Genomic DNA, 26,921 nt, shown 5'->3' with positions numbered 1-26,921 from the left:
AAGACTAGAAAAGAAAGAAAAGGCCAGGAATTCTTTCTCTTGTATTATGTTTTCCTCCATCCACTTTAATGTTTGTTCTAACTATGGATGTGGACCTGAGTAATTAGGACATGCAGTGGGGAATAGGTTGAGGTACTTTAGTTTCCCCAAGAAGGATGGGGACTATAATCTTTTGATCTGACTAGCAAAAATATTTACATACTAGATAGAAGAGAGCAGCAACAGCATATAGCAGAGAGAGTGCTGAATTTAGACAGATTTCCATCCCCTTCTCTGCCACTGTTTGGTCCTGGACAAATTGCTTAACAACCATCCTGGGATGTAACTAACCTCCCTCATCTGTAAAATGAAGGGGCAAGAACTCACAGTCTAGAAGCATGGACAATCTGTATTATGAACAAACAAGAGACACAGAGGATAAAATGGAGTTAGTCAGAAAGAAGGCCACTAGTGTGTTCTAAGGTGGATCGGGAGAGGCTTCTTGCAGGAGATGGAATTGGGCTGAGACTTGAAGGAAACCAGGAAGCCAGTGTGTGGAAATAAGGAGGGAGAGAATTCCAGTACTGGGGGACAGCCAGTGAAAAGGCACAGAATGGGGACATGGATTGTCTTGTGCAAGGAAAGGCGAGGAGGCCAGTGTCATTGGACCACAGAATATGTAGAAGAGAATGAAGATTGGAAAGGTAGAAAGGGGTCAAGTTATGAAGGGCTTTAAAAGCCATACAGAGTATTTTACATATTTGGTCCTGGAGCCACTGGAGTTTATTGAATAGAGGAAGTAATACAAGCAGTCCTGTATTCTAGGAAGGTCAGTGTGACAGCTGAGTAGAAGGTGGACGGGAGTGGGGAGAGTGGAGGCAGGGATGCCAAACAGCAGTAGTTCACTAGTCCAGGTGTGAAGTGATGAGGACCTGAATCATGGTGGTGATGGCATCAGAGGAAATATGGGCCATATATAAGAGATGTTATGAAGACAGAACAGACAGGAGCAGGCAACTGACTGATATGGGGGTAAGAGAGAGTGAGATGTCAGGGATGACACCTACATTATGAGCCTGGGTGATCAGGAAGGTGGTGATCTGGGATTATAGTTTGTAACATTATAACCACAACCTGTGAGTAGTTTGAGCTACCTGAAGGGGACCCATCTGGCCAGTTCCAGTTCTGTAATTCAGCTCCTCCTCTCCTTTCTCCTCTCCTCGCCTTTTCTGCCCTCCCCTCTCCTCTCCTTTTCATGTTCTGCCCAAAGGAAGGTAAATTTTGATGGCTGACAACTACCTAGTTACCTTGAGGTTTAATGGCCAGATTTCTTTCTCAAAGACCAAGCTTTAAAACCCAATTCACTCTGAATCTCAAGGATTGGATAATAGGTCCCTGTCCAAACACCACTTAATGGTTATTTTTTGGGCCCTCTTGGCTCAGAGTGAATGTAAATAGTAACTGTTTCTCTTTTTGACAAAAACCCCTGAAGGTCTTCTCCCAGTTTGAGGGAGAAGATTTTTTTTTATTAAAGGGGCCATTACCTTGACTCACTTCTCATTGTTTTTTTTTTTTTTTGAAGGAGGAAGGTGGGACAATTGGGGTTAAGTGACTTGCCCAAGGTCACACAGCTAGTAAGTGTATCAAGTGTCTGAGGCTGGATTTGAACTAAGGTCCTCCTGACTCCAGGGCTGGTGCTCTACTCGCTGTGCCACCTAGCTGCCCCAGTTGACTCACTTCTTAAAGAGGCCTGTTCGCTGAATAGGTATTGCCTCAGTCAAAGTGAGAGCTTGAAAAGACCTTAGCTTAAAAGGGTCAGGGTCTCCCACTGCATCCTAGACCATCTCCAGTTGTCCTGATGAATATCTGATGGCCATTGGACCCAGATGGCTCTGGAGGAGAAAACGAGGCTGGTGATCTTGCACAGCCCTCCCTCACTCAAATCAAAGTCAACTGCAAGTCGTGTCATCATCTCCCTGATGTAATGGTCCTCTTTGAGAATGAAGGACAACCTTATAACATTCTGGACAATTTCCCCAGTAATTTTTTATTTCATAAAGAGTTGTTTAGCTTATCAAATGCAAATCTGTTTTTTGCATTTGGTTGTATTTCTGAAATATGAAGCAACAAGACACCCTGAGAGGAAGAGAGACAGGAGGCAACAAGTGACAGACAAGTCAAACCACCACTGCCATCTTAACCACCATCTCCCCTCTGATCCTGATGGAGACAGTTCAGGGCCCTGGATCCAAGGGGCTTTGGAACACCGAAGTTCCAGCCCAGTGCCTGTAGACAACCCTGGAAGCAACCCCAGTGGTGATATAGCCTGCAACGACTGTAGGGGCTATGGTCACAGTTAGCAAACACCCAAAAAAGAAAGTTCTTCTTACCAACCACCATCGTTGGTATTGTCAAGTAGTTCAACATAGGAGACTAATATCACTTTATCAGTGGAAAAAAGCCATTGAAGAAGAGGAATCAACATCTGCTTTGCTGCGGCGACATAAGGAGCGTAAGACTTTTCTATCTGACTTTAGCTGACATCTTCCATATGTGTTGTCTCCTCACATTGAGGAACTCCTTGCGGGTAGAGATGGTGCTCTCACTTTTCTATTTAAATCCCTAGCATTCAGAACAATGTCTTGCACATAGTAATTGCTTAATAAATACTTCATTCACTCATTCATCTCTAACTTGTTCCATTGAGCTATTTTTCTAAATTTTTTCTACTGTCAGAACTTTAGAGAATATTTTGAACTTTGACTTGGTAACCTTTATCATAATTCCTCTTGATATTTTTGCTTGTTTTCCCCTGTATATACATCCTTTGTCTAGTTGCGTAAAATAACCTATTGACATTTTGACTGATTTTGGCTGCAAATCTATAATTAATTTGAAAAACATTTGTAAAAGATATACCTTCAGTTATTCAGTTCTTTCCTTTATTTCTCATAAAGCCATTTAAAATTTGTCTCATAAACATCTAGTGGTAAATTGCCACTTTTTGTTATTATAAATGGCATTTATTGGGAATTTGTAGCATAAATGTTCTTGTCACTTATTATGTTGCAGTGTTTAAAAGATCAATATTTTCAATGGTGTGAGAATTCCTTCTGCCAATGCAGATCTCAACCCTTCTGAAATTTAGACTGCCTTCTTTTCTCTCTTTAGATTCTTTTCTTGTCTGCTAGGTGATGCAATGGATAGAGTACTGGGTTTGGAGTCAGGAAGTCTCATCTTCTTCAGTTCAAATCTGGGCTCAGACACTTACTAGCTGAATGATCCTGGACAAGTCACTTAATTCTGTTTGCCTCAGTTTCCTCAATTGTAAAATGAGCTGGAGAAGGAAATGGAAAACTTTTAGTGTCTCTGTCAAGAACCATGCCCCCCCCAAAAGATCACAAAAATAGGATATGACTAAAAACAACAAAATCCATATTTCCAATCTTATCACCTCTGGCGGATTTCATTGTCATCATTTTCTATTGATTTCTAAATCTGTATGTCTTCTTTAATTCCCCATGACCATCTCTACTTAGATATCCTATCAGCATTTCAATATTAACATATATAAAAGAGAAACCATTATCTTTCCTTCCAAACCTAAACTTCCCTCCAAATGTCCCCTTTCCAGTGAGGCTGCCATTTTTCCAGTCATTGAAGTCCACAACCTTGGAACTTGACCCTTCTCCTTCCATTGTCCCCTTCCTCCCCCCCCCCCCCGCCCCTCCATTCAGCCAGTTGTCTAGTGTTTTCAATTCTGCCTCCAAAACATCTCTTGCATCTGTTCTCTTTCCCCACTCACATGACAACCACATTTATTCATGTCTTCATCACCTCAGTCCTTGACTACTGAAAAAACTTCCTAATTGGTCTCTCTGCTTCTAGTTTCTCCTTCTTTCAATGCATCCCTTGCACAGCTGCCAAATTGATATTTCTAGCAGATTTGACCATGCCGTTCTTTGACTTGAAAAAACTTTAGCAACATCCCATTGCCTCAAGGATAAAATTTAAACAAAACAAAATATCATCTTGGAATCTAAAGCCCTGTGAGAGTTTAAAAAAAAAAGACTTTATAGAGACATGATAGCTGTCCTCAGCATTTGAAAGGCTATTGTGAAGAACAGGGATTAGATTTGTTTTGAGTAACCCTAGAGGGCAGACCTACAAGAAATGGATGGAAGGAGCAAATGAGATCTTGGTATAAAGTAAAACTTCCTAACAATGAAAGAATCTAAAATTGTGATGGGCAGCCTTGGGAGATCTGGGTTCCTTATAGTGGGAGTCTTGAGGCAAAAGCCTTGATTTGAATGACTAATGTTGGTTACATATTAGAGAAGATTCTTAGTTATGTTTCACAAGATCATAGAGAGCTTAGAGGGGCCTTAGAGGTCATTGAATCCAACTCCCTTGTTTTATAAATGAGGAAATTGAGACTCAGAGAATTTATGTCACTTGCCTGGAGTCACATAGTTAGTAAATGTCTAAGGCAGGATGCAAAATAAGTTCTTCTGGACTCCAACTCCAGGATTCTAATTACGGTGCCACCTACCTGCTTCGAAACTGAGGTATGGAGATGGTAAGGGACTTCCCCAAGGTCACATACTATAATTCGCATTGTCTCTGCCACAATTTGAATACAGGGTCATCCTGACTCTAAGTCTAGCGCTCTATCCACTGGACAACCTTGTTGCTTCAGTGGTTTGGAATACATGGCCTCTCAGGTCCCTGGTATCTGTGAGGATTTTTTTTTATCCTAGCATAGTGCCATTCATCTAGTAGGTCTTTTATATATTTTTGAGTGGAGGAGAAAAATAAATATAACAAATGACAATATGAAAAATATTCTGGAAGAGAGAACTGAAATTGTTCTTCATATTAAATGAATTTTATTTTTTGGAAAATATTAAGCATTTGACTTGCATTGCACAGAAATTAAGTTCAGAGGTTAGCAGATCCTATCTAATTCAATAAACATTTATTAAGCATCTATTTCTTATGTGCCAGTGTATATAGAACACTGGGCCTGGAGTCAAAAGACCTGAATACAAATCTGGCCTCACACTTACTATCTGTGTGACCTTGGACAGGCCAAGTCACTTAACTTCTGTTTGCCTTAATCCACTGGAGAAGGAAATGGCGAACCACTTCAGTATCTTTGCCAAGACAGTATGGTCCATGAGGTTGTGAAGAGTTGGACACAACTGAACAATAGCATGGTCCAGGAACTGTGCTGAGTGTTGAGGACACAATTAATAAAAAACAAAGATAGTCCTTGCCCTCAAGGAGCTTGCAGTCATGTGGGTGGGGGAAAAGACAACACACAAAAGGAGGTAGGAAATGGGGTGAGAGAAAGGACATCTTTTTCCCTGGGGTTGTTGTTGTTTGTCCTTTCTTCTTGAAAAAGTGAAAGGTGATGCCAGGACATGCAAGTGAATTGGACTTAAGTGAGGGAGGGCTGTGCAAAGTCACTAGCCTCACTTTCTCCTCTGGAGCCATGTGGGTCCAGTAGCAAGATATAGATCAGGACAACTGGAGAAGCCATCTCGTGTGTGTGTGTGTGTGTGTGTGTGTGTGTGTGTGTGTGTGTGTGTGTGTGTGTACTCAGATGAAAGTGTAGCCTGTTCTTCCTGTTCCTTTCTCAATGTTTGTATAGTCTTCTTTAACACCCTGATTATGTGAGATAGTAAGGTCCACTACCTTCCTCCCTCTTTCTTCCCTAGTGTTTTTCCTTTTCCTTCCCTTTTTTTTTCTCTCATGATCAGCATAGAATCGTAGATTTAAAGCTGTAAGGCATCTTAGAGACTACTGAGGCCATTTCTGTCATTTTACAGATGAAGATACTAAAGCAAAGAGATTTGAAATGATTTGTCTAGAGTCACAAAAATATAATAAAACTGTTCCCAGACCCTTTGTCTTTTGTCTTCCCTCTGTGATCCTTGAAGACATTAGGATTCTGAATTGGCACTTGTTTCTTTTCCTCATAATAGAATAAAAGCACTTGATCTTTGTACAGTCCCTCCTGATTGTTTAAATGTATTTACTTTTTAAGGTTCTCTTGTTTCTTATATTTGAATTTCAGAGTATCTACTCAGCTCTGATAATTTCATCAGAAATGCTTGAAAGTCCTCTATTCCATTACAGATTTATCTTTCTCCTTGTACTATTACACTTAGCTTTATAATATAAATTATTCTTAGTTGTAGTTTTAGGCATTTTGTTTTTTGGAGTATTGTATTTCAAGATCCCTTCTCATTTAAAGTAGAAGTTTCCAGGTCTTGCATGATTTTGATTGTGGTTCATTGGTACTGTACTGGAGTCCATTCTATCTGGATGATTGCCATATTTTTTCTTTGATCTGGAATCTGTGGATTTTGGCTATGATATTCTTGGAAATTTTTATTTTGGGGTTTCTTTCTTCAAGGGATAATAGATGGCAGTGTAGCAAGGTGGTGCATAGAGCATTGGCCCTCGAGTCAAGTGGACCTGAGTTCAAATCCAGCCTTAGATACTTACTAGCTATGTGACCCCAGGCAAGTTATGTAACTTGATTGCCTCCAAAAACAAAAAGACAGAGATTAACAGATGTATTATTTCCATTAGCATTTTACTTGCTGATTCAAAAAATTTGGGCCATTTTCATTCATTTCTTGAAATATGGTATCTCTAGGCTTTTTATGGTCTATGTTTTTGAGTTGTTTTTGATAGATGATATCTTAATTTTCTGATTTTTTTTTTTAGTTTTTCAATTTTGTTTCAATATTTCTTGTTGACTCAGGGAGTCATTGATCTCTGTTTCATCCAATCTGATTTTCAGGGGGTCTGTTATTTGATTCAGTTTTGGGACTCCCATAGTAAACTATTTATTTTCTTTCTAATTCTTTCCTATAGAACTCTCATTTCCTTTCTTTTTCTTTCTTTTAAAACTTCAATTAGATTTATGTTATTATTTAAAAATTCTTGCTTCCTTTCTCCCAGGAATTCCAGTAGAACTTGTGGCATAACAATGATTTTCTTTGATGCTTTGGTAATTGGTGTTGCAGGGGATTGTATCTTGAGCATATCCGACTCCATGATATTTCTTTATTTTTAGTATTGTCTTCTGTTTGTTCATTTTATTCGTTTTCCTGAATATGGACTCTGTTTCAAGGCTTGGGTCTGGTGAATTTTGGTGGGAATAATGGGGCCTTCTTTTGTGCTGATCTATGTTATCTAGTGTATGGGTAATGGACACTATGTTCTTCATGTTTTTCAACAAAGGGCTGTAGACCTTGCTGTGCCAAGGTGACATACATAGGGTGGTCTATGCTAGAGTGCTCCAAAGCCTTGACCATTGTTCCACTTTCTAAACCTCACAAGTTGCTCAGCTCTAGCCCAACTCCAGAGCAACACTGTTTTAGGTGCCAGTTGACCTTGGATAGATTCTGATCTGGAGATTCTTCTTCCTGTCATAGTATACAACTTTAGATTTTAGACTTGCTGACATCTGAGCTGGAAAGTTCCATTGAGCTGTACTCCTGGACAGTCTTTCCTGTCTGGACCCCTTCCTTAGTGCCTATAGGATTCCAAGGCTTTCTCTTTGTGTGGACCTGGACCGGAAAAATATATGTATTATAGTTTTTCCTTGAATTTCTTGATTGTTTCTCAGTCCAGTGCTCTTAAAAATGTCCCCAGTGGAATAGTTGTAGTAAAGCTGAGTTATTTTTGCCCCCACTCACTCTGATATCTTGAGGAGAGTAAAGCCTTTTCCTTTTAAGTGATGCAATATTTTACAGCAGCCATGTAGCTCACCCTGAGCTTTAAAGGAACTTCCTTTGTGAAATTTTAATATAAATAATTTCTGTCTGTGGGGGTATGCACATGTGCGTGTGTGTGCTGGGTATAGAATGAGATAGGGGGGATGTGTGGAAAGAAAGGACAGAAACCAGCTTTCTTTCCAAATGATAAACATCCAAATGGAATAAATATCCAAATAGAACATCAGGTGTATGCTGTCATTTCTAAACATAATTTACTTAGTCTTTATTTCTAAGAAACTTTAGGCTAGCTTCATCACAGGACTACGGATTGAGAAAAAATCCAAATCTTTCTCAGATTTCAAGTGAAACATCCTTCTTCAGGGAAAGAAAGGTTTGTTGGCATCTTGAGCAATTTATAATCAAAATACCCTGAATAGTAATAATAATGACAATAATAATAATAATAATAAGTAGCATTCATATAGAGCTCTAAGGTGTGCAAAGCACTTTATATATAAGCTCATTTAATCCTCATAAGAGCCCTGAGAGGTAGGTGTTTTGTTATCCCCATTTTACAAATGAGGAAACTGAGGCAACGGAGTTTAAGTGGCTACAAGCAAACTTCAAGTTTGGTTTATATTGTCTTTTCCATTAGGACTTCACAATGATTGAAAGAAGTGGTATTAGTGAAAATTGAATGTGAAGGAAATAGAAAAGGGACTTAGGAATGGTGAGAGGGTATGGGGGCAGAGACTCTGGCAAGAATATTGGCATAGGAATTGAAAATGTTACCACCTGGAAAATCTCTGTCAATCATAAATATTTGTTAGAATGTATAAAGTAGCCTTAAGAGTAGATTTTGCTAGGTATCACATGGGCATTCAATTAAGAAATAGTTTTATCTCCTTGAATAGTTGAAAATTTTTTTTTGCTTTATAGCAGCTTATTTTTTTCTAGCAGCTTATCATAAAAATTGCAGCAAAGCTTTATGTGATCCATAGATTACCAACATCCATGAGGCAGCTAGATGTTGATGATCATGTTTCCCACTTCTACTGATTATTGAATGAACCAGACAGATATTCCTTATCTGTCAAATGAAGGGTTCGTATTAGACAACCTCTGGGGTCCTCACTAGCTCTAGACCTTTGACCTTACTGATGGTCTTAAATGCTTCAGTTTTCTTTTCCTGGTCATGATTTGTTTAATTTTAGCCCTATTTTGGGGGCACGCGGGGACAGAAATTATAGGGAAAGACTCAATGAGCTGTTTTTTGCTTGCCACATCTGCCCTTCATAGTTAATTAGTCACTGTGGGGGTATCTGAAAATTTCAGGCATATCCTTTTACAAATACACCAAGTTCTGGGCAAGCACTTAACTTGGGTATCAAACTTTGGTAAGGTTTTATGAATTAGTACCGAGGATGGGAAAATCATTTAAGGAAATAGTCGCAAAAGGCATGAATTCAAGATCTCAGCGAATTCACTTAGGAATGTGGTATTTCCCTAAGAGGGGAGTACCTGCTACATTTTTGTTGACCTCTTTCTTTGAAGTATATTATATTATTTGTTTCTATCTATGCTATGTCTAGTATCGCTGGGGAATTTGCACATAGAAAGAGTGATGATTCTACAGCTCAAAAAAAGCTATAGTTTCTAGAGAATATCTGCTTAGTGCACATATTCTAGGGCTAGTGGGAGGATTGATGATTATATATATCTACATATACATACATGCACACACATACAACCACTATATACATACATATATATGTATTTATATAAAATCTTAAAAACCTTTGATACTAAGTGCTATTTAATGATGCATATTTTTATGCATAGATAGATAGATAGATAGGACCAATGCAGGAATTTCTTTTACTTGCCTATACATATTTGTTAACAAGAATTTTCTTTTTTTCCTTTTCATTTTACCACTGGAAGTAGAGCAGAAGTGAGGAAAAATAGATTTTTGGTTAGTTATAAAAATTAATTGAAAAAATTTTTTGTTTTCTTTACAGTGATTCTGTTCATATATAAATTGTTCTCCTGATTCTGCTTACTTCTCTCTCCCTAAGTTCATACTAATGTTCTCTGAAATAATTTCCATCATCCTTTCTAATGGCATAATAATATTTTATTACATTCATATACCATTATTTATTTAGCCATTTCTAATCGCCTAAGAGACAATCTATGGTACCCCTATAGAGTCTAGTTCTTTTCTCTTTCTCTTTGTTCTTCTCAGTTTGGGTTCAAGAAGTTTGTTTTGCCTGTAGCTCTTTCTTCCCTGATAGCATTCTTCCTATTAATATACCCTACCTTTTCTCTCTTGAGTTTGATGTGTTTATACAATAAATTGTGTGTGTGTGTGTGTGTGTGTGTGTGTGAGAGAGAGAGAGAGAGAGAGAGAGAGAGAGAGAGAGAGAGAGAGATTGAGATTGGCCTTTTGTCCATTTCAGATAGGGAAGTGCATCTGATGCCCATTCTTACCATCCTTTCCTCTATATTTGTATACTCTCCTCAAACACCTAATTTTGAGATATAGCAAGTTCTACTACACTTTGCCTCTTTCTACACTTATATATTTCTGCTCTTACTCTCCTTTCTCTTCCTATTCTTTAAACCCTCAAAACAGAACCAATCTATCACCTGGATATTTGTTTTTCTTATTTCATGCCCTTAATACCCTTGGAATACATGAAAATTCTAAAAGGACACTTGTTTCTTGGCCCCTGTAAGAATGTTAGCACTACGTCATCACACAGCTCCATTCATTTGCTCAAACAAGTTTGTTTTTCTAGATTTATCTTGGCTTTTATGTTTGTATGTCAAAATTCCTACTCAGCTCTGATCTTTCTATCAGAAATGTTTGAAAACCTTCCGTTATGTCACAGATCTATTTTTCCCCCCTCAGCTTTACAGGGCAAATTATTCTTGGTTATGAGCCTATCTTTCTTGCTGGAATGTTGTATTCCAAATTTTCTCTAGTTTTTAGTAGTCACAGCCAGGTCTTGTGTGATCCTGACTGTAGCTTCTTGGTATTTCTTCTTTCTGGATGCTTGCCATGTTTTTTCTTTGGTGTTGGGAGCTCTGTATTTTGACTCTAGACCATTTCTGGCATTTTTCCTCTTGAGGTTTCTTTTAGGAGATGTTTAGTACATTTGTTCTGTCTTTTGTTCTCTGATTTTAATATATCTGGAAAGTTTTTATTTGTGATTGCTTGAAATGTAGTGTTCATCCTTTTTCTTTTTTTTTCTTTTGGAGAGGGGAAGTCAGGGCAATTGGAGTTAAGTGGTGTCCATGCTTTTTTTTTTTTTTTTTAAATCTTGTTTTCCTGAGGATCCAGTGATTCTTTAATTATCTCTCCTTAGACTATTTTTCAGGTCAGTAATTTTTTAATGTTGATATCATACCTTTACATTGTTACAAAGTTATTCTTGTATTTTGGGGATTTCTAGATTTGCAGTAATTTTTCTATTGGCTAGTGCTTTCTTCGATTTACCAATCTCTCCAACTTTAGTTACAAAATTGGAGTTTTGTGTTGAGGGTGCTCTCTACCCCATACTCTACCCACACTTTTGGGTGGGGTGATTGACTCTGCTTGGGCTTGCCCTGGGTCCCTGAGGTGAATTAAACCTCTAGGAGGGAGGCCTAGAGGTCTAACCTGGATATTTGAGGTTCAGAATGCTGGATTTTGAGGGCCAGAGTGTTTAAGGAATGAGTATTACAGACTTCAGAGCTTCTGGGCTACTCTTGTCTGAACATTGCAACACCATACTGGTTGGCCCCCATTTGGAAATGGTAGCTCTTAGGCACTTCTAAAGTTCTTACCCTGGGGTTTCTGACCACCTTGTGACTTTCTCAGGGAAGTCCTCTACTCAACTGCCTTAGGACAGAGTGCCTTGCAGGCTACACTTGTCTTTGATCATCCCTGCTCATGCCGAGAGATTATATGAGACTAGTGCTGGCTTTACTGCATTTTCTGGTTTTCCTCAGGCTTCTCCCTGACCTCTTCTGCATTTCTGGAGTGGAAAAAGTCACCTGCTATAGTTTCTTATTGGATTTCTTGATGATTATTTGGTCTGGTACAAAATTCAGGATTTTTCTGGAGTAGACATTTGGGACCTGAACAGTCTTCTTATTGCTCAGATAGCTATATTGACAGGAAGATCCAATTATTCTTTTACTACTTGTAGTACATTTTATCTTCAAATATTAACTATTTGGTACCTATATTCAATATGTTAGGGCTGTGCTAGGCATACCTTGTGGAATCTATAGCTACTATAGTATCGTAGATCAAGAGTTGGAAAGGACTTCAGCCAGAGAGTCCAACCCCCACATTTTATAGATGAGGAAAATGGGGTCTAGGGGGTCAGGTTGATGATGTGGCTTGCTCATTGTCACTGGTATGGTCCCGAAGTGGGATTTTCAAGCAAGATTTTTTTCTGACTACAGAACTGGTATTCTTTCTGCTGTATGGAGTTCTTTCTCTCTGGGAGCTTACAGTCTTTGGGCTATAAAATGTCCTCATGGAAATATATCTATAACTATATCTATGTATCATCTATGTCTATGTCTATGTCTCTCTCTGTCTCTCTCTGTCTTTCTCTGTCTCTGTCTCTCTCTCTGTCTCTCTCTCTCTCTCTCTCTCTCTGTCTCTCGCTCTATCTGTCTATCTATCATGGGCTCATGGGCTAGGCATCCTTACATAAAATAATTAAATGGCATTTCAAGGCAAAATATGGTTGTAGGAATTGAAAAGAGAAATCAGTGTGGCCTGAGATAGACTCATACTCTTTTGGTATATGGGGTATTCAGGGAGGACTAGCACCTCTGATGTGAGAGCCTGTTGAGCCCTTTTCAGGGCTGCTCATCCACCTTTGGTGTCTGGCTGGTCACCCAACTCTCACCTGTGGCTCCAAGAAGCTGTAGCTTGTGCAGTGGCCACAGTCCAATAACATCATCTCTACAGATAGCTTAAAGCAGGTTAAGAGAAACCAGTGGACCTCAAACCCATGAGTGAATTAGGGAAGTCTTCCCTTGTTGGAATAGATAGATGAGAACAATTTATTTCAGTGGCCACTGAGGATGAAACAGGTGCTGTGGAACAAAGAATTTGGTCAGGCATCAAAGGTACCAAGGTCATCCTTTGTATCTTGGGCCATCTCAGGTTATCTTGACTTTTGTCTTGTCACTGGACTTCAATGAGTCTAGAAGAGAGAATGAGGCTGACATCTTCAACTCTGCCTCACTTAAATCCAATTCACATGAAAGTCAAGATATCACACCATGATGTCATTGCTCCAACTCAAAAACAAAGAATGGACAACAGCAACTCCTTTAGAGTTTTAAGAAATTTTGGCAATCATCCTCTAGTTCCTTCATTTAAGCATATGGCACTAATACTCAGAATGGTTGTGATTTGCCCAAGATCACAGACATTTAGTGGCAGAGCTGAAACTAGAACCCAGATCTTTTGATTCTCTTTCCAATGCACTTTAATGTCATTCTAAGTGGGGGAAGGACATAGAATATGAGTCTGAAGGACAAGTAGGATTTTCCTTGTAATTCTTGTAATCAATTTATCTCTCTCTTAGTCTAGTTCCCCAATTTCTCAATCAAATTTTATTCAATTCTTTTAACCTTCCTGGATTTACCAGTGACATGATAATTCAGTTAAAGATTTCTTAAGTGCCTGCTGTGTGAATCACAAAGTATATATCTTAATATAGATGTCATCAAATTAATGAATTCAGCCTTCAGCCTTCTTGTGTTTTCTCATATCACTGGCCCACTTGCACTACTATGAAAACTTTGTTAAAATGAAAATCCTTTGTTCGGTCTTTCAACCTGATTAACAAGGCAAAACTCAGGGGAAAAAAGGAATTAAAAGGAGTTCATTAAAAAACATGTGAAGGTAGCAACATGTTGACAGGCTAATCACTAGAGATCAGCGAGGGATTCAAGATGGAGCCAGCTTTTACTGAAAACTTTCAGAATGAGATAAAGATAATTTGGATAGGTCTGTGTCTTCAAAAGGGGATGGGCTATTGTATCTCAGCTCCTCACCAAAAGCTGTAGACTAGGTGACATCTCCCCCAACAGAACCTCCCTCAATACTGATTGACAAACAGATCTAGGAACAATGGGATCAATGAGACAGCAAAAATTTCAATAACTTAATCTTGGATTTTGTTAAAGTCTCCTCAGTATTGCCCCTCAGTTTTCTCAAGTTAATCATCCGTTCCAGGGATTCTATACTCCCTTTCAAGAGTTTTGTGAACTTGGATGGGAAAAAATGCATTTTTTATGCCAATGTGATTGGTTTTCTTTGTAAATTTCTGTATTCTACTTTATGGATTTGAAAACATTATTCTGAGAGGAAATCTATAAGCTTAACCACGCAAAAAGGGTCTATCATGCAAAACAGAATTTAAGAAACCCTAATCTAGTTTGTTTCAGGCCTATTTCTTTACGACAGCAAAAGTCTTAATGCACCCAAGATTAGAAGGGAAACAGGAAGCTAGGAAACAATTTTGACAGGCAGTGTCTCTGATACAAGCCCCATTTCTAGAATATATAGAGAACTGAGTCAAATTTGTAGGAATACAAGTCATTCTCCAATTGATAAATGGTCAAAGGAAATGAATAGGCAATTTTCAGATGAAGAAATTAAAACTAGCAATAGTCATGTGAAAAAAAAATGCTCCAAATCACTATTGATTAGAGAAATGCAAATTAAAACAACTCTGAGGTACCACATCATACCTATCAGACTGGATAACATGACAAAACAGGAAAATGATAAATGTTGGAGAAGATGTGGGAAAATTGGAACACTAATGCATTGTTGGTAGAGTTGTGAACTGATCCAATCATTCTGAAGAGCAATTTGGAATTGTGCCCAAAGGTACATAAAACTGTGCATACCCTTCAATCCAGCAATACCTCGACTAGATCTGTATCCCAAAGAGATCATAAAAAAATGGAGTAGGACCCACATGTACAAAAATATTTATAGCAGCTCTTTTTGTTGTGGCAAAGAATTGGAAACTGAGGGGATGCCCATCAATTGGGGAATGGCTGAACAAGTTTTGGTATATGAATGTCATGGAATACTATTGTTCCGTAATAAATGATGGGGGGCGACTAGGTGGTGCAGTGAGTAGAAGACCAGCCCTAGACTCAGGGGTACCTGAGTTCAAATCTGGCCTCAGACACTTGACACACTTACAAGCTGTATGACCTTGGGCAAGTCACTTAACCCCAATTGCCCTGCTTTTCCCCATAAAAAAAAGACAAAACCCCCAAACCAAGAAGAACAAAGAAAAAAAAGAAAAGATGAGTGGGCAGATTTCAGAAAAACCTGGAAAGACTTGCATGAACTGATGCTGAGTGAAGTGAACAGACCCAGGAGAACTTTGTACACAGTTACAACAACATTGTGCAATGATCCACTTTGATGAACTCAGCTCTTCTCAGCAATACAATGATCTATGACAATTCCAAATGACTCGTAATGGAAAATGATATCTACATCCAGAGAAAGAACTCGGGAGTCTGAATGCAGATTGAAGCATACCATTTTCTCTTTTTTTGTTTGTTTTTTGTTCTTTCTTTCTTGTGGTTTTCCTCTTTTGTCCTGATTCTTCTTTCACAACATGACTAATGTGGGAAAAAAAGACTAGTAGATAGTGCATTGTCAGTCCTGAGTTCTGCTGGTAAAAAGAATATAATGGGGGCAGGAAGAAGCATGAAGCTGAGGAATCTCATGCATCATGCCTTTGCCATTTTCTATGCCATTTCTAGAGGAATATAAATTTTTAGCAAAGAAATAAGATCAAAGTATCTCATGGTGTTTAGAGTGACTCTAAACAAATTTTATGTAATTCAAAGTAAGTGATATATCCTTTCTAATTGGAACTTTTTAAAAAATAAAAATCCATGAGTTATTGATTTCTTGTGGAAAAAAATTGAAATGTCATTGCTATGCCTGTCACTTCTAATGACCATCTGTCATTTTGACTAACATATGTACCTTATCTGTTCAGTCTATCTTGGCATCCATGTCACAAGATACCCAAATAAATTAATTTACATCTACTCTCACAAAAAGATAGCATAATTCTTCAGTTAATTTAGGCTTTTTTCATTAACCCAACATTGATTTTTTTTCCTTTGGCCAATTTTGTGTTTATTAGACAGGGCTTAATATGAACACATATGGCATATTTTGTAAAAAAATTTAATCACTATGTAATATTGAACAAATTGGAAAAAAATCCTTAAGTTTCAAAAAAACTTAGTGAGGTATCCCCTTTGTGTAGGTGCATTTTTATACTTGCTAACAGAAATTCTACCTAAAGCCAACTAGGCTATAAAGGGAATGAACTTTCAATATTCCATTCCATTTATGGAGAACTCCAGGATCAGGCTATACCTCCTTCTCCCGAACACACAATTTTTTTTTCCCTCTGGAGCTTTTAGAACTTTCAAATTGATATCAGTTTAAAAAAAAAACAATAAAAAAAATCTTGACACATTTTTGAACCAATAATTGACTGTTTTGAATAACTAGCAGACTGGAGTTCACACTTACTTAGTTTTTGCCTCAGGTATTTTCTACCATTTGATGCAACTACCCTAAACAAAAGAGGTGTGAACCCAGATTGAGACAAGGTGTGAAAACAGGCGCCCTCAGGATACTTACAGGTCCCAGAAAAACAGAGAAAGCCCCAAGCAAAAGTATCTTTGACTTCTGTGTAAATGAAACTTTTAGAGAAACTGACCTTCTTTATAGCCATAAGAAAACATTCACACTATATTTATATAAGTTTGGGAATACAGACCTCCAACTAAATGACTGATAGTACCATTCCTGGAAAAACTGAAATTCTCTATTAAAAAACTAATGGAACTAAAAAAACTTCATAAAAATATAAATAAAAAATTATCTTGTAAAATTTATTAAAACTGCTTTATAAAATTACAGTGACAAAGGAATTGGTTGTTACAAAGGAGTTACAATTACAAAAGACTATAGTATATTAGGACACATAGACCATTTTGAACTTCTCCTGATGTTAGAATATTATTTCTGGGTTTCGAGGTTCAGAAAGTATCTTACATTTTTAGCCTTCTTTCAGGGATGAATATTTCCTTGTATCTGAAGTTTATTCTTCAATAGAACACACCTTAGCGGTTACACAGGTAACTGAAAGGCATAGGGAATATGTGATATTGCTGTGTTTGTTGACTTTAAAAAACAACTGATTTGGTAAAATACATATGTATGTATAGTTCTAAAAGCCCTTCTCTAACACTGTGTCTGCTGTGCATATATCAGAGTCCTGTGTTACCACTCTCTAATTATTAATATCAGGTGAGGCAAAGTACAGGGAGATGTGCTAGTCAGAAGTGTTTGCCACTGTCATAGAGGATGTTCAACACGAAATCCAAATAGAAGAAGGATTCCCTACTGGTGGTGAGGTCCTCCAAATGCTCCTGTTTGTAAATCCCATTGAGCTGATTTCATTAAACTCCTGGATGTTACAGAACCTTCCAAGAGCTCCACAGTCTTGGAATTTAGCCTAATACTCCACAAAGAGGAAACCAAGTGGATGAAGAGTGCCTGTTGCTTGGACTAAGATATGCAGTTGGATGGACATAGGTGTAGGGCTGGTCCATTGATTTGTATCTTTTAGAAAGACAGGACAAGTAGACAGCAAGCTAGGAAATTGCATAGCTAATGACCCCACATGGAATTTTCCCTGAAACAAGGGCCCATTTCTTTAAACACTAACATTCTTCTAGAGATGTTGTAAACCTGTGAATCTCGGAATGCCACAGTTTGGAGATTTTAAGCTGAAATAGCAAGCAGCAAGCATTTATTAAGTGCCTCTTGTGTGCCAGGCACTGGAGAGACATATATAAAGAATGAAATAATCCCTAATCACAGGAGTTTATATTTTGTGGGAGTAGACAACAGATTCGTAATAGGCATATGCAGAATGGCTATAAAGATTATAAATAGAAATAAAAACAAAATAATTAAAATACGAAAAAATACAAAATAATTAAAATACAAAAAAAATACAAAAACATGTAGATAGGGAGGAATGGTACTAGCAGTTGCAGAGATCAGGAAGGGCTTCCTCAGTCCATCTTCTCCAGCTAATTCCAAATTCTCTCATTCTCTCTGCTCCTCGAATTCATAACTTTTAAAGGCTTATTGTACTATGATCCAAGAGCTCGAACCATGGAATAGGAGAATATTCTTCTGGAGAGAAAAGCACCTAAAGTGAAAGCCCTGGGGATGGACAGATTTTTTTCTAGAGATTGCTGTGTGGTGAAGTATAAAGAGCCCTAGGCTTGGAGTCAGAGACTCCTGAGTTTTAATCCTTCCTCAGATACTTACTAGCTATGTGACCCAGGGTAAGTCACCACCTCTGTCTGCCTCAGTTTCCTTCTCTGTAAAATGGGGCTAATAATACCTAGTAACAACAGTACCTACTTTCCAAAGTTGTCACGTGGGTCTAATGAGTTAATATTTGTAAAGTGCTTCGCACATACTAAGCATTATATGATAATTTTTAAAATAATATAAAAGATATAATATAAATATGTCAATAATATAATCTAACTCCTCTTAATTATTATCATTATTAATGTGCCTAGCCCTGCCTAACAGAAACCACAAGTGAAGCATCACCCACCAGGTATTAAATGCCACATGAAATCAATCACCAAGCACTTATTAAGCTCTAATTGTGCTCCAGGCACTATGCTAAGTGGTAGAGCTACAAAGAAAAAAGCAAAAGCTATCCCTGCCTTCAAAGTACTTTCATTCTAATGGGGGAGACAGCATATATGTAATAAGAGTAATAAGAGATACCCATTTGATAGAAAATAACTTTGGAGCAGAAAGCCCTAACCTTGGAGGACAGGGAAAAGGCTCCTGCAGAAGGTGGCATTTGAATTATATTTTGTAGGGAGCCAAGGATTCTCAGAGAGAGAGGCAAGGAAAGAGGACATTCCAGGTATGAGAGATAGCCAGTGCCAAAGCCAGTGTACTGACATGGGAAATGGATCATTGTTACATGAGGAACAGCAAATATGGCCAGATTGTTGAGTACATGGTGCGAAGTAATGTGTAAGGAGTCCAGAAAGATAGGAAAGGACGAGATTGTGAAGAAATTTAAATGCCAAAGGATTTTATATTTTTTGTATTTGATCCTAGAGGTAATAGGGAGCCATTGGAATCTATTAATTTTGGAATGGAGGGTGATGATCTCACACTTTAGGAATATCACTTTGGCAGATGTGTAGAAGATAGGTTAGAGTGAGTAGAGATGTGAGAAAGGGAGGCCATTTGGGAGGCTATTGCTATAGTCCAGGTGAGAAGTGATGAGGGTCTGAATGAGGGTAGTGACCATGTGAGATGAAGGAAGGAGATGTATTTGAGATATGATGTGGAGAAAGAAGGTAGGGTGATCTCTCATGTCAAGGATGACACCAAAGTTGTAAACGTGGCTGACTGAAAAGACCAAAATTCGTAGACGAGACTTGAGAGGCTATCATATAGTTGGTTTTTTGAGGATTAGGGAGAGGTTAAGTGATGGTCATGCCCTCAACCAAAATAGTGACATTTGAAAGAGGGCTAGGCTTCGTGGGGAAAATGAATTCTCTTTTTGCACATGTCAAACATGAGATGTCTACAAGCCATTTGGTTAAAAGTGTCTAAGAGGCAGCTTATGATGTGAGACTAAAGCTCAGCAGAAAGACTAAGACAGGCTATGGACCAGGGAGTCTTCTAGGTAAAAATGATCATTGAATTGATGTAATTGGATGAGATCCAAGTGCGGAAATATATAGAGAAAAGAAGAGATGAGGGCCCTGGATGAAACTTTGTAGTATATCAGCAGTGGGTAGACATGCCATGGATGAAGATCCAGCAAAGGACACTGAGAAGGAGCGATCAAACAGGTAGGAGGAGCACCAAGAGAGAGAATTGTGGCACAAACACCTAGAGAGGAGAGAATATTTAGGAGGAGATTGGTTAAAGGGGTCAGATGTACAGAGGTCATGATGGATATGGATTGAGAAGAAGCCATTAGCCCTGGAATTAAGAGAACATTGGCAACTTTGGTGTGAACGGTTGCAGTTGAATGATGAAGATGGAAGCCAGGTTACCAAAGGTTTAGAAGAGAATCAAAGAAGAGGAAGTAGATGGACCATGCGTAGATGACTTTTTCTAGGGTTGTAACTGAGAAAAGGAGGAGAGAGATGGAAGAGGTCCAGCAGGAGCCATGTGATGACATTACCAGAAGACTTTAGCAGCCCAATAATGATGTAGGCATGAGTTGCCCTTCTACTCAAACATTGTACACACTAGCACTCTTTATGTGTGTGCTTCCACATATTTACTTAGCTCACATGTTGTTTGTATATATGCTCCTCCATGTGTTGACTAGTTATATCCACTTTTCCCACTGATACCGTGTGCATTTTAGAAAGAATGTGCCCTAGTTTTTTGGGTGTTTTTTTCTTTCTTTCTATGCTATTTCATTAAATACCTTCAATATATGTCCTATGACTGATAAGTTAATATATGTGCATTAGTAGGGGCTTGTAAGTTCTGGTTTCTTTCCTTTCTGTCTTTGTTTCTTTGTTTCTTTCTCTCTTTCTTTCTTTCTTTCTTCCTTCCTTCCTTCCTCCCTCCCTCTCTTTCTTTCTTTCTCTTCCTTCCTTCCTTCCTTCCTTCCTTCCTTCCTTCCTTCCTTCCTCCCTCCCTCCCTCCCTCCCTTTCTTTCTCTTTCTTTCTTTCTTTCTTTCTTTCTTTCTTTCTTTCTTTCTTTCTTTCTTTCTTTCTTTCTTTCTTTTTTCTTTCTTCCTTTCTTTCTCCCTTTTCTTTCTTTCTTTTTTGTAGGTAGAGGTCAGGGTAGAATAACTTACCAAAGGGATCACCTATGAGAGTGGTGTACCCCAGGAGCTCTATGAACTTATACATTTTGCCCTTTGAAAAAGATCATATTTTAGGTTTGTAGCCTAAATTCAGGAGTAACCTATCTTCAGATTAATACAATTTTGGAATTATCTAAGGACAATCTGGACTTTTAATAATGCAAAAGCCCTTATTTTGGAATACCATTCCCCTGACCTGCCCCCCTTAGAAACAAAAAGGTTTTAGTTTTTTTCCTCCTCTTAGTTTTGTTGTGAAGCAGCTTTTTAAAAAAGGATCTGTAAACATTTTTATTTTTTTCATAAACATTTTTAGGAAGTCAGAGCTTCACATATCATTTCTTATAATGTTCTTCTTTGGTTAGGACATTGTCTTGTGGTATTCTCTCTATTATAAATGCCTATTTTATGTTGTTTCCACACTAGCTAAGATTTAGCATTCACATACTAAATCTGTAATGTCTGAGAAAATTTTGAGAGGAAAACCAGTTTTGTGTTTTGGTGTTATCTTGCCAATCTGGAAGCAGGTAGGTAGCTATTTGATATATTAACATTTTAAAGAAAGTTTGAGAAAGGCATTATTCATTTTCTTGCTCTCTGACATTCATTCAGACAAACGAAGTAACTTTGGCATCCAGCAATATCCATAGTGAAAATAATGATCTTTCCAAATTTTGCCTTTGTTTAAAATAAATCTTTTGGGAAATGTTTGAGAAAATGAATTCTGATGTAATGTATTCATTCATGTTAGTAATTTGAAATCATGATATGTAGAACCAGTAATGACCATGGCACCTTCCTATTTCCTCCCACCCCATTTTTTTCTTTGATGACTTATCGAAGTGAGCCTGGATAGAGAAAGCCATGACTTTTAGAAGTACACTGATGCCCTGGTGTTGTTTTTTTTGGGAAAAATCTTTCCTTGTTAGTTAACTACATTTCCCCCAGAAAATCTTCTCTGTCAATGTAACATCCTTGAACAGGACTCCTGCTGGCCAGTGCTTGCATCTTGTGGAGGCAGCTGTGAACATATGTACGACTGATTGTTAATGTGCGATATAAATCGGACTGGAGCATGCCCGCTAATTGGTTTGTGTGCTCGATATAGACAATGCTGTTTTATAGTAGCCTGTGCAGATAGGCCTAGTCACAGGGTTAATTCTGCTTGACAGCACATCAGCTTCATCTCGAGAGTAATTACCCAACTGAAGTTTTCCCACAGCTGAATTGAGAGCTTCAAAGGCTTCTAAATTTACAGCCAGTATTAACCTATATCTGAAACGTAATGTTCCCACCAGGGCTCATTTTTTTTCCTCTCTCCTATTAAATGTATGAGTTCCTGGGTTCATTTGCTGTGTACTAAGTGCTTGGGAAGAAAAATGCTTTATGTCGATAAAGTGGAAATCTACAATAATAAAGATGATTGTCCATTTTTTTTTTGGTATTCCTTTTCATTTATTTATTACATTACTGGAAACCCATGAAACTGAAGAGATCTGATGCTTTTTGCATCATCCCTTCACTCCCCTTCCCACACAAAACAAACTAAAAGTTAATATCTTTTCCATATTGTGCTATCTGTATGAATATGTGCCTCTATAAGGGCCCTAGGGTAAGGAGTACATTTCAGATAGTTAAAGTAAATATGTGTTTGCTTCTCAGTATGCTGTGTTCTACTTGGTTCTCAAAAGTACAGTAATCTATAACCATGACATCTTGTTCTCATAAAATAACTGTTACTTACCCTACCATTTTTATAATGTAAGAAATTTCTTTTTCTTTACAGTTCAGAAACCAAATATGACTCTGGTTCAGGTATGTTTACATTTACAATGTTATTCTAAGGATATTTTATTTATGTTATTCTCGAAAGAGTAATTTCATCAGATCAAATACAGTTTTGATTTTAAACAGACTGGGCAAGAGATTTTTAAACTACAGTGTTATTGACTGTTTGGACTCATTTTGGGATGTTCACTTGAGATCACTGATAGTTCTGCAGTGAACATTGTATGTGCCGAATATCTGTAGCACTTCCATTTAAAAAAGCTGGGTGGGGGTTGGGAGTGATCATTGTCTAAAACAGTATATTATTCTTTCTGGTGTAGCTTCAAAAAATATTCTGGAGAACTTAAGTCTGTGTAACCTACATGTCAGGAAACAAGCGATTTGTCTTTAACAGATCCCTCTCTGTACACTGACCTGGGACTGTCCTGAGGTGATTCATCCAGTGGAAAAAGTCCTATGATTTGTCTATTTTTTTTTTAAAATGTGTTTTGAGAATAACACATATAAAGTGCCTTGCAAACATCAGTACTATGTAAATGCTAGCTATTTTAAAAATATTATTGTGTTATTATAATACATATTATGTGATATCATCATTATTGACAAATATTATTTATTATTACCGTTATTATTATTGTTTTATGGAAGGTAAAAAGACAGAAGTCTTCAGCATTTATTCTCTATCCAAGACCAAATATACACTCAGGTCAGTACTGGAACTAGAGAGCCATTAAATGTTTTTCTCCAAATGAGGTATATGAGCCATTTATATACTTAGTTTTGTGTCTTACTGGCTAAGATATTTTATTCAAGGGTTTCTGGAACTATTTAAGAGGAATTGCCTCTATCCCTCTTATAGGAGAGGTTTACAGAAAAATGTATTTTTTTAATCCAAGGAGAAAATAATTTTTAGGAAAAATACCACTAGAGCAATTCCCTTATTCTGTGTGTGTGTGTGTGTGTGTGTTGTGCTTATTTTTAAAATTTGAAAATGTCCTATTCATTAGCATTATGAGGAATCCTGAAATGTTCTACTTGGGCTTTATGGTGGTTTTGGAGTGGAATGTCTCACTTTCTTCCTAGGCATTAAGTTGCAATCACCTTCTTTTTTTTTTTTTCATTGTATGACTTTATGGATCTTGTTTAAATTGATGTGACTCTATAAATCTGAAATGTGTAGGTTGTAGCTTATTGCTTCACTAATAGGTGAAATCTATTATTATAGACTTTTCAGCCTGTGTTTTGGGGCTAATAATTGCAAGATGTCAATTACTTGAGATAAAAATATCTGATTTATTTGAGAGACTTACATTGATTTATTGAGGAAGTCAGTTAAAGGCAAAGTAGTGTTGTCCTAACTGAACTAGCTTTCCACCAATAACAAAAAGTGACTCAAATCAGTATATAACATGGCTGCTTCACTAACCAATTTCTACACTTAAACAAACAAAAAAAGAATCTGGAATAGACAAAAAATGGTATAAAAAGTGTTTTAAGAGGAAAATTTATTATTATTATATTCATCACAAAATCCAGTAAGACTCTTTTAATTCATTCTGGTCAGTTATTAAGTACTATTGATAGCTCACTTTGTGGAAAGTATTGTATTAGGCTCTCATGTAGATAAAATTCTCCAGACAGAAAGTCAGAAATATGCATGCCTATAGAAACTTTGTTCTTATGGTACAGGGTCTGGAATATAGCTTTAAAAAAAAAAAGAAACCCACTGGCTTCATTGTAAAGTAAAACCTGGAAACATTGTACCAAACTGAAATATTGGCCTGCTATTGTCAAAGTAAAATGATTTATGTTAAATTTTCACATCCAAATTAAAAGCGTGCTATTAAATTCTTGTATTAGAGGTAAGTATTTATCATGTGAATAGTTCTAACATCTGTACAGGCACACATCCTTCACTCATATGACCAAAGGTTTTGTCCACAAGAAGTACTTTTTTCATATGCTAATTTTTATGCCTATCATTGACAACATCTGTAGGCCTTGAGAATCACAAAGGTCTATACTTTGACAATTCTTATGGGAAATAATGATTAAAAGTGTATTTATTCTTTTAATATGAATTTAAATAATTTGAGGAAAGAATTCAACTAGTTTCAAATTAAGAAATGGCTAATTATTACTTTAATATAACTTTTTAGTAGGGAGGGCACCATGAAAAAGAAAACTGGAAATGCCTATTTTTTTTTGACATTCTATATCATGCAAATGATACTCTTCCATGTACATTATGTGGTTAGGAATAAGGTAGCATATTGGAACAATTAAATGTATGACTTTGACAGGTTCAAATCCTCTATTGTTCATCAAACACTGAAAGCAAATTAGCTCTGTTTAATGTAGTGAGCAGCTGTAGGATTGTTCCTGACAAAGAAAGATTTTTAAATGAAGGAAGATGCCAGTCTTAGTTTAAAAAAAATTAGAAAAATAAGCATTCTAGTTGATGACTAACCATCAAGGAAATGATCACAAAGTCAAATTTTATATATATATATATTTAGGCACTGTTCTAGCAAAGTACCCAGTTTGGGCTGACCTTACTGCCAAAAATTTAGCCATTTTTATAAATTAGCTTTGGACTCTGGAATGGGATTCAGGAGAAAGGAAGAAAAGCTTGCATTGTCAACATTTAGGAAGTCTCTCCAAAAAGTCGAACATACACTGAGATAGACAACTTAGAAATATTAAAAAAAACCACCTTCTTTGCATCAAAACTGTTTGCTAATCTCCTTCAAAGGGAGAGGTTCTTAAGTTGGGGCCTGTGAACTTTAAAAAAATATATTTTGGTAATTGTATTTCAGCTGTACTTAGTTTCCATTGCAATGCTATTTATTTTATGAATTTAAAAATATTATTGTGAGAAAGGAGTCCATAGACTGGCTGAATGAGCCTCTCAGAAGCTTCCATAATACACAAGCAGGTTAAGAATTCCTGATCTAAGCATACCAAGGTGATTTTTGTTATTGAAAAGATTTAATTTTATATGATTAGCTAGTTTAAAGGATCAATTAGATTTTCATTTTCTTGAGGTTTTTATCTATCTTAGAAATCTGGAGGAAATAGCTATGAGATTTTTGTGTCCATACATAGTTGACAAGTGTTTGAAAGCCCCACAATGTGGTGATTTGTATGGTTGAGAAAACCCATAACTGAAAATGAAGGGAACTGAATTTAGACCTGTTCCAAGAGCTCTGGGATTGTTGTCTTCTCTAATTTCATGTGTCTTAACTTTTCGCGTTAGCCTAGCTGTGTACTTTATATGCCAGGTCAGCTGCTGTTTAGCACTATTTACAATCCTCTTCTGTTAGATTGTAAGTCAGTGACCTGAAGGGGTTGGCTTTGCCAGTTGAGAACAGAAAACCCAGTTTCTTTCTACAAGAGAGAATATATTTCATTTTGAATAGCGTTTTCTAACACTGCTTGCCTGGAAACAGCATAGAGTTGATGATTTTCCTAGTACAGTAAAACAAACCTTCTTTGATGTTCAGAAATAGCAAGAAGCTATGCATTACTCCCCACCCCCCAAGAAGGGAAGTTAGTTGAAGCTGGAGGAAACAGAGCATTGAGTTTAATATGGTAATTAAACATGAAAGTCATATATCAAATCTCAGGAGAAATATGCTTTGGAAAGACACAGAATTGTGGAGGCACATTGTATGATAGGCTATGTAAACAAAACCTATGAGGGCAGTATGTGGATGCAAACCAATTAAATAAAGGACTTACAGAAGTTACTTTCTATCGGCTGAATGAGAAGGATCACAAGCTGAAATGGACCCTTTAAAAGCATACTGGGTACCTTTGGAAGCTGCTTTAACCCTCTCAAACCATCACTGTTTTCTACGAGACAGTAGTAGGAAGAAAGTGATCGGTAGAAGTTTTATTTCAACAAGAACACATTAGCAGAGATGGTTATTGATGAGGAAAATGCAAAAGGGCAGGCAGCTGGAAGAAATACCACCTCTCAGTGGTCCTTCCAGAATGTAATCTGTTGTCAGGGTTCTCAAGCATGTGTCCCAATTTTAAGAAGGAAGAAATTTACAACAGTTTTAACAAAGTGGTGGGACTAATGTATGTAAGGTTTTTTTCAGGGCTTGAAAAAGATTTGCCAGCAATCCATATAATATAAACGTATTGCTATTCTTGGCATTGGACTTGGAATCAGGAAGAACTGTATTCAAATCCTGCCTTAACCACTTAGTAGTTGTGTTACCCTGGGCAAGTAATTTAATCTCTGTCAGCCTGTTTCATCCTCTTTAAAATGGGGATAATAATAAACACACCAACCTCACAGGGTTGTTGTAAAGATCAAAGCAGATAATGCATTGTCAAATGCTTTGCAAACTTTAGAGCATTAATATAAAATGCTAGTCGTTGTTTCTAGAAATATATGCATATAGAGACAAATTAGAAAACAGAACCTTTTGTGTC

At 37.2% G+C, this 26,921-nt stretch overlaps 1 protein-coding gene across 1 annotated transcript in view; it reads left to right on the top strand.

The window, feature by feature from the left end:
• MSRB3 (methionine sulfoxide reductase B3) overlaps positions 1-26,921 on the top strand; it is a 200,866-nt gene that overhangs the window by 70,266 nt on the left and 103,679 nt on the right. The window contains exon 5 of the mRNA XM_036760234.1: positions 22,471-22,499. Within this exon, the coding sequence (XP_036616129.1) occupies positions 22,471-22,499 (29 nt within the window). The remainder of the gene's footprint in view (positions 1-22,470; positions 22,500-26,921) is intronic.

The sequence above is a fragment of the Trichosurus vulpecula genome, chromosome 5, assembly GCF_011100635.1.
Source record: "Trichosurus vulpecula isolate mTriVul1 chromosome 5, mTriVul1.pri, whole genome shotgun sequence".
In the NCBI taxonomy this organism is placed as follows: domain Eukaryota; kingdom Metazoa; phylum Chordata; class Mammalia; order Diprotodontia; family Phalangeridae; genus Trichosurus; species Trichosurus vulpecula.
The sequence above is the reverse complement of the archived record's forward strand: the minus strand, read 5'-3'. Positions and strand labels throughout refer to the sequence as shown.